The sequence below is a fragment of the Cannabis sativa genome, chromosome 2 (assembly GCF_029168945.1).
Source record: "Cannabis sativa cultivar Pink pepper isolate KNU-18-1 chromosome 2, ASM2916894v1, whole genome shotgun sequence".
Taxonomy (NCBI): Eukaryota; Viridiplantae; Streptophyta; class Magnoliopsida; order Rosales; family Cannabaceae; genus Cannabis; species Cannabis sativa.
This window is the reverse complement of record NC_083602.1, coordinates 61181533-61190066: the sequence shown is the minus strand read 5'-3', so window position 1 is coordinate 61190066 and position 8534 is coordinate 61181533. Positions and strand designations below refer to the sequence as shown.

Genomic DNA, 8534 nt, shown 5'->3' with positions numbered 1-8534 from the left:
TGACCTTCAAAATAGTTTCTAAAAATAATAAATATAACCATCTATACTTGGGTCACGGTACATGAACAACATATAGCATAAGGCATAATCTGATCTGATTGTAGTTTTCCTCAATATCGAAACATAGATCCAAAAACATGACACTAATCGTTGAGATATATATATATAGGGTTGTGTTGTGTGAGGTCCTGTATGTTAATCAAATCAAGATAAATTCGAAATCACAGAACATTAAAGTTAATCAAAATTTCAGAGATGACCTTCAATAATAACAAATCCATCAGATTATAGAATTATGCCCCAATTCAGGGAACTGAATTGTAAATAATAATAATAATAAAATAAAAATCTAATCAAACTCAAAAGGGTTGGGCAGCAGTACGAAGTAGAGACGTCAATGAGAAAAGAAACCAAAAATGAAAATAGAGGGCAAAAGAATAAAAGTGTTACTATTTCATTCACTAGGGAATAGGAAGGAAAAAAAGTGTCCATTGAACACTTTTCGCCAAGTCCACTCCAGTACATGCTCTAAATGAAATACTAAACACAAAAAGGGCTGTGGGTTGCACACAAGGGTGAGGTGAGGCTGAGGTGAGATGAGAACACTGCCATAACTCATTCAATCCAATAAACCCTTTTCTTCAAGTGCAGCTAATTCTGAAAAATTATTATATGGTTCTTTTTTGCTTACATCTCCTTGTTGTCTTCTTCAGCTCCAACTCTTTTCAACTCTTTCAACTTTCTGTAGCCCTTGTCAGTTCCAAATATCCTGAGAGTTCATTGACAAAAGTTATAACAGCATTATAATGTGCCTTGAGTATATACTTGGGACATCATGCATTGTCTTCGATACACGAGTTGTAAATGAAAAACATAACAAGGAGAAATGAAACCATGCCAATTGCCAAGAATAACACCATACAGCACACAGTTGAAGGTTAAGTATTTCAAAAAGTGAAATTTAGCAAGGCAGAGAGAAAGCAATGCATTTAATAATAGAAACAATCTAATTTACGGATAAAGCGATAAGCCTAAGACTTATATTGTGCATCACAAAATGATTAAATGAAATACTAAGTCTCTAATGTACATAGGCTGAGTTGTCTTAGTGTTTTAATTCTATTGGTCCAGTTGTAACCCTAGGTGGCTTAAGTCTTTTTAAGACCAATACTTATAAATAGAGAGGGAGCAACCTCATTTAGATTAGCGTGGAATTAAATGAGAGTAGACTCTTTGTGGATAGATCAATCCTCTAAAAAAATTGGGAATTTGGAGAGACGATCCTCTTGAAAGCTTGATATTATAACTTCGTGACTGTTTTTTTAAAATAAAGATCATTTGAGAAATTCATTACTGGTATTTCTTTCGGAAAATAGCTGATAGTATATTTCTACTCTAAAGATTATTCTATCAAAATGGTGCGGTGAGCTGCGGACACGAGACCTCAAAAACAGTCGGAGAGAAGTGATTCCTCCATGGTTTCAGAAGAAGATCGTGAAGCTTTGGAAGTTGACACTTCTGGAATTAAGGAATCTCTACATGAATCAATACGAGAGATAGCACAACAACTTCATCAACAGTTGTAAGAATCTCTCCAAGAAATGTCACGGCAACAAACAATTCAAGACTTTATTGGAAGTTCAAAAAAAAATCCAGAACTGTCTAAGAACCCAAAGAAGATGTTAATGCAGTTGCTGGAAATAAGGAAAAGGAGGAAAGCAAGGGCCCAGCGAGCCCCCTGGCACCTCAACACAGCGCTGCAACGCTGGAACAGCGATCAGCTACCCTCTGGCATCACTCCTATGGCAGGTTTCTGTCTGAATCGGAGCTCGAAGCAGGAATTTTTTGACAAGAACTAACAAGACTCGCAATTCCGACATGAAAATTGGCTCAAGAAGTTGAAGATGCCGAGTTTTGATGGAGAGAATCCAAACATATGGATATTACAAGCAGAAAGATTTTCTCTTGTCATGGATATGACAGCAACCAGAAGATTGAGGCTGCCGTAATTTCATTTTCAAGGGATGTTCTACTATAATAAATATGAAATTAAAATGCGAGACATATTAAGTTGGGAAGAGATAAAAAAACTCATGCTGAAGCATTTCAATAACACACAAATGAGGTCCCTTTATGACTAATTTCTGGCAGTCAAGCAAAAGGGTTTCGTGGCTGAAAATAATAAAAAAATTATCTGGCTCTTAGCTACATTTGACAACATAGCGCCAAAAGTTCAGTTAGGCACATTTTTTAATGAATTAGTACCATCAATAACGGCTGAATTAAGGGTACATCGTCCAAGAAATGTGGATTGAGCGATAGAACACAACCAACGCTCAAGAGATGGAGGGGAAAAGGAGCCCGGGAGCATCTATTAAGGCAAGAACCAGTAAGATTCACTCAAAACACAACCATGGGGCTGCCAAAGTGCCACCTACATGGTAATTTCATGGAAATCAGTTTTTCAGCGAAAGATCTTTTGAAAGAGGAGAATCAAGAACTCATTCCAGACACGAGAAGCAATTAAGAGAACTAAAATGCCAACATTTGACGAGGAAAATTTCAATGGCATGGCATGGATAATACCGTCCATGACGAAAAGAGCATTGTTCTACCCGAGCAGATGGTGTTGTCGCTGATGAAAATCTAGCTGGTTGAAGTAGTTTGCAAGGATGGAGAGCAACAGAACATTAGAAAAGAGACCTCAAAGGCACTTCCGAAGAAGGAGTCAGTTTTAAGGGGGAAATTTTTAAGAAAAATCACTTGTTTGTTGCAAGAAAGACACATTTATTCTCTACCACAGCAGCACCTACACGATGGACAGCTGTCGCCTGAAGAGAAGAAGATGCCACTGGTCATGCTACAGCATCTAATAAGATTTCAAAGTTTAATTATCTTCGTTGATGAAGAAACTTGTATGAGTAGGGTGCAGAATACACCAGGAGTCTTCTACATTCAATGGATTTTCGATAAAGAGAAAACCAATAGAAAAAGGGAATACAAATCGAAACTTAGCCCATCACCAAGTTCACCAGCAGGTCATGAAGTGTTGATCAAGTGGCACTTTCTCTCAAATTTTAAAGCAACAGAGGAATTATCTACCATTAATGAACAATTTCAAAGTTTTCGCCTTGAGGATAAGGTGAGGGTTCTTGGGGGTATTAATAAGCCTAAGACTTATCTTGTGCATCAAAAAATGATTAAATGAAATACTTAGTCTCTTATGTACATTGTCTGAGTTGTCTTAGTGTTTTAATTTTATTGGTCCAATTGTAATCCTAGGTGGCCTGAGTATTTTTAAGACCAATGCTTATAAATAGAGAGGGAGCAACCTCATTTAGATTAGCTTGGAATTAAATAAGAGTAGACTCTTTGTGGAAAGACCAATCCTCTCGAAAGATTGGGACTTTGGAGAGACAAGCCTCTCGAAAGTTCAATATTGTAACTTCGTGACTATTTTTCAGAATAAAGACCATTTGAGAAATTCTGGTATTTATTTTAGGAAATAGCTATAGAATATTTTTACTCTTAGATTATTCTATCAATAAGCATTACACATGAGTTAACATATGGATTGTAAAAGACTCCAAAGGAGCTTTTCGATGATTTATTATAAAATTATTTAATGACTACTAGAGATTAACGCAAGTAATGTAATCCCAAGTATTTTTTTAAGCTTAGTTTCAAATATTTAAGAAAAAAAAAGCTAGCCTAAACAGAATAATATATAGTTTATCAAGGCTTAAACCATGACAACTTAACAAGAACTATCATGAAAGTGGAAAATAGCTTTTATGACATGGCAGGCCAAACAAAACCAAACACAACTATATCAATATAAATAACGATCAGCAAACTTGAATACCCCGTCTTAACTAAGAGAATGCCTTAAAGTACTGTTTGTGCTTGACATTAGGATTACGTAAACTGAAGGTTGTTAGGTTAAAAAAGACTAGTACAACTAATGAACCTCAAACCAGCATGTCATAGGTAAGACTATGGATTATTCCTATGACATGCTGGCCAATAGGAAAGTAAATGGTACGGGTCAGTCCCGACTCGCTACCGACCCACTCCGTTAATATTTTGACCCACCCCACGCCACCCCATTAACCTTCATGTACTGGGTTGAGTCAGCCCCGACCTGGACTAACTGGGTCGGGCTTGACCCAACCCGGCCCTATCGCTAGTTTTAATTACAATTTCTAAAAAAATAAAATAATCCTATTTTTTTATAATTATGAATAGAAAAAAAAAAACTAATACACCACACAACTGAAAGTTAATATACTATCACTACGCCGCATGTCATACCTATACTTTTTTTTTAGTTTTTTCAAAAATACTTTTTTATATGTTTTATTTACAATTTTACAACCTAAAGTTTTATATATAAAAATACGATTTTGAAGTTTCAAAATACAAAAATACGATTTTTTTCAATAAAAGATAAGAAAACGACTAAAAACAACAAGAAATCAAACTCATAACAACTATAAGTCAACTATAAAAAACTATAAAACAACCAAAAACAAGAAAAACACCGACCTCATAACAACTATAAAACAACCAAAAGAATATCGAACAGTTTACTGAAATCCGTATTTTTATAAATAAAAAAGTTCAAACCGTAAAAATGAAAATTTCTGTGTTTAACGTATTTTTGTAATTTTTTTTAAATTTTTAATCTATTATGTAATTTTTTTTTGGGAAGAAATGTCGTGCCTTGTACTTGTTAGTAAAATATATATTAAAAGTTATTTTGTCACACAACTGAACAATTTACATAAAAATACACCACAGAACGGAAAGTTAATATAAAATGAAAACAATTGGTAAATGCATTAAGAAGAATAGTTCAATATCTTACCAGTCCATGTAAGTAAAGGTTGAAGAGTAGTTGCCTGACTTAGTGTAAAGTAAGCGATGATGATAGTCATGGAAATCAGCACTGCAGAATAATGAAGCTGAAGAACTCAGTACCAAATAATTTGAGTACAGACCAAGTGGCTACACGGTTCTAAGTAAACTCAAAAAGGAAGGTATACACACTGACCCGCCATATAAAGGAAGGAAGTTTGAGAGGCTCCATGGAAAATGGTACCCACAATGTGCCTCAACTGTCTCCAGCACTCTTACTACCATCCACAACCAAAGTGTTATTAGATGGGGACCAGTGATAGCAGGACCAACTATAGTCGCAAAGCCAAGGAACAATATCTCAGCAGGGTGAGCATATTCAGATGTCAGTCCAAAAGGTGTTGCATATCTGTATGTTTTAATACACCAATCAGATCACCAAAGTCTAATCAGTCATAAAAATTATTGATTATTCGAATGAAAAAGCAAATATATAAAGTAACTCTCACTTACTCATGATGGACACTGTGCACATGTTTGTACAGCCATTTTGTATGGAGAACCCTATGTCCCCAGTAAAATACAAAATCCTCTAAGATGAAGTAGAAAATTATCTGTGTTAAAACTATTTTCCTGCAAAGCGAAAACAGAATTATGCTGAATGTATTACGAAAGAGACGCATATTATATAATTTAGTGGGAAATAGAATAACCTCCAAATATCTTGAATATAATCAGTATCCAACATGATAATATCTCAAAAAGATGCTTTTGCATATAAAGAACCTGAAAATACCAGGACGGCAGAGGAAGACTACTTCTCATGCCCATGTAGCTGAAGACAGGATATGAGAAAATCATAACTGGTAGGTTGACACCAAAGTGATACAGCAACAGGCGAGTTATACATTTCTCCTGAGCTGCAGGGCTGTTATTTTTTGTCTGTGTAAAATTTAGATAATAAAAGAAGACAAGTTTATCATTAGACTAAGGAAATCTAAATAAATAATAACAATAATAAAAAAAAAAAAGGTCAAAAGAATAACAGTTAAGCTGATTAACTAAAAAAGCTGACAAGATTTTAATAATGCTGTCATTTTGGGAGGGGATGATTAGTGTGTAGCATTATGATAAGAAAATATATGTATGAATGAAGTAAGGAGCTATAATGAAGTTGCTCTGCTATATAAAGATATTGTGCAAGCACATATGCACAGAGAGTTGCACAAGAGGTCTCTTTTACATTTCTTCCATTCACAGTTGATTTGGGACGTGTCAAAACAGCACAGGTGCTACTTGGAAAATTTTCAAAAAAAAAAAATATTGCTATCTGCTTCAAAGGTAACATCTAAGTCAACAGATTAAACCTGAATCTTGTACTTGCTAAGCCATCCTGCTCTCTCAAGATATATAAAGGGAAGCCCAGATAAGAAGAAAACACTCTCATGGAGAAAGAAGCTTCCAAGACATGCCAGTTGAAAATCACTGAAATTTGTGATAAGATACTGCACCACAAAAAGATGGACATAAATTTCAGACAGATAAATAATTTTACAGAACAACAAAACCCAGAAAAAAAAAAGTGTTAAACATCAAACGAAGTACCAAATCCATACAACAGTAGAATCATACCTACACACATCATGCATCCCATCAAATGAACAAAAAGGTCAGCAACTTCAATATATATTGAGTAAATAATCAAGCAGAAAATAACAATTCTCAAGCCAAAAAAAAAAAATATGGTGAGAGATGCCAAAGTACATAGCTTCATGTGCCTAGGCCTTGGCTCAAGGTATGCGATCCAGAGATAGCAAATCATATATGCAAAAAGTCGCTACAATTGCAGCCATTACTAAGAAAATTTCTGACAATTTCGTAGTCTTTTTGTTTGATGAGGAAATTCAATTCTAGCTTTTCTCTGCATAGGAATAACAGTTAATGGATATACTATATATTAGATGCCAATACTGTCCAAATAAGCCATCAAATAGAAGGAAGTGAATTGGATGTTACAGGCACTAGCTCGATTCCGCTCTAGATGTTCAATTCTTAGTGCCTTTCCCTATCAAAAATCCCAATTCCAAACTCCCAACACGATTTCGTTCATATTTCCAAGTTACCTAAATCTATAATAGTAAGAAAGAAAGAGAAAAAAAAAAAAAAAACAATGAATTCACAGATAAAAGGCAACAACAATTTTACATGGGACCCATTAGATAATGAATCACAAATTTCCCACTTGGAAGCATTGTGGTGCTTAGTGTAGGGCACTCAAGATCATGGGAGTGATCATTTCAAGTTCTCATCCAATCCAACAAACATGGAAAAGAAGACGAAAAAAATGATATCCCCCACCCGAGTTCCAATTTTCTATCCAATACTTTGAATTGCCTTTAAGGGACTTTTTCTGAATCAACGAAATGAATATATCACTACTTTAAACGATATAATTACTAATTGACTTGGAAAAATAAACAAACACTTTACCTCAAATCTTGCTTCTGACTTTAACAACACATAATTCGCAAACACAAGAAAAAAGAAAGAATACCCATAATTCCATCCGACTCTAAACTGGAATACCTAATACTACCCTCATAAATAAATGTATCAATCAGTCAACGCAATCACTTCAAGAAAATATAAAGCAAAAAAAAAAAGAAAAGAAAAGAAAACAAATGGTGAAAGCGATTATCAAATGAGTATACTATTTAAGCACGTAAAACTCCATTTCACAGATATATAAATCGAAAATCCAAGAACAACCCATGAAAAAAAAAATGATAACGTCAGCATTGATGTAAACATGCAGAAAAAGGTACCTAAAGAAACGAATTGAAAATCAAACAATGCCCAATAAACAGATCAAGTCGATGAAAGATAAATATGAGAGAAACAAAAACCAAAGAAGAAAAAAGAAATGGAAGTTTGAGCATATAATGAAAACCATTAAAGAAAAAACGGATAAGAAGAAGAGAAGGGAATAATAATACCTGCCAGGCAGATTCGATGATCGAAGCCATGAAAGAGCGTTGAAGGGTAGAAGAAGTTGATCTGCGAGTGAAGAGAAAAACAAAAAAAAAAAAATAAACAAAAGAAAAGAATGCGGTACAATCTAGAAAGAGAGATGGAGAGAAGTAGCAGTTGTAGTATGGTGTAGTAGTAGGAAGTGTGTATGGTGAAATTTCATATGAGTGAAAGAGAGCACAAATGGCCACCACCACGGAACCCAACCCCACCCCACGAGGCCAACAAGACAGTCTGTCTAAACGAATATGGGCTTTATTGGGCTTTTCATTCCCTAATTATTTTTCTTTTCCTAATCAAATAATATATTACTAACAAATCTCTATTTTTCCCAAAGTATATTTTTTTTTTCAGACAACAGCCGATGTACGAAAATGATTAATTTTAATGATTAGAATTGAAGGCTAGTGCCATATGGATTCGGATTATATCTCCTTGTGCTCATCAAGCTTATTTTACTTGATGTGCCGAATCCTGTATAACGTTGTTTATAAATGCAAGAATCCGTTTCAAAAAAAAAAAATTCAAAGTGAAATATATATATATACTAGCAAAAAATTACGTGCGAGACACGTATACTAAATTTTATGTTAGTTTTTTTCTACATTATTAAAAAGTGATACAATTAAAAATAAAATATATAT

General features: G+C 34.3%; 1 protein-coding gene across 4 annotated transcripts; it reads right to left on the bottom strand.

The window, feature by feature from the left end:
* Positions 1 to 256: 256 nt before the first annotated feature.
* On the bottom strand, positions 257 to 8190 carry LOC115719554 (methylsterol monooxygenase 2-2). Of its 4 annotated transcripts, XM_061110719.1 has the most exons (9): positions 7857 to 8047; positions 6877 to 6989; positions 6493 to 6781; positions 6228 to 6365; positions 5657 to 5802; positions 5374 to 5493; positions 5057 to 5269; positions 4871 to 4951; positions 257 to 769 (listed from the first exon to the last, which is right to left on the bottom strand). In XM_061110719.1, exons 5-9 carry the CDS (start codon positions 5719 to 5721, stop codon positions 688 to 690), a joined length of 561 nt encoding a protein of 186 aa, XP_060966702.1. In that variant the 5' UTR covers positions 5722 to 5802; positions 6228 to 6365; positions 6493 to 6781; positions 6877 to 6989; positions 7857 to 8047; the 3' UTR covers positions 257 to 687. The 4 variants fall into 4 exon arrangements, with proteins under 4 accessions (XP_060966702.1, XP_030504506.1, XP_060966701.1 ...); XM_030648646.2 differs by lacking the exons at positions 6493 to 6781; positions 6877 to 6989 and having other exon boundaries at positions 7857 to 8190; XM_061110718.1 differs by lacking the exons at positions 6493 to 6781; positions 6877 to 6989; positions 7857 to 8047 and adding an exon at positions 7351 to 7484.
* Positions 8191 to 8534: the final 344 nt, after the last annotated feature.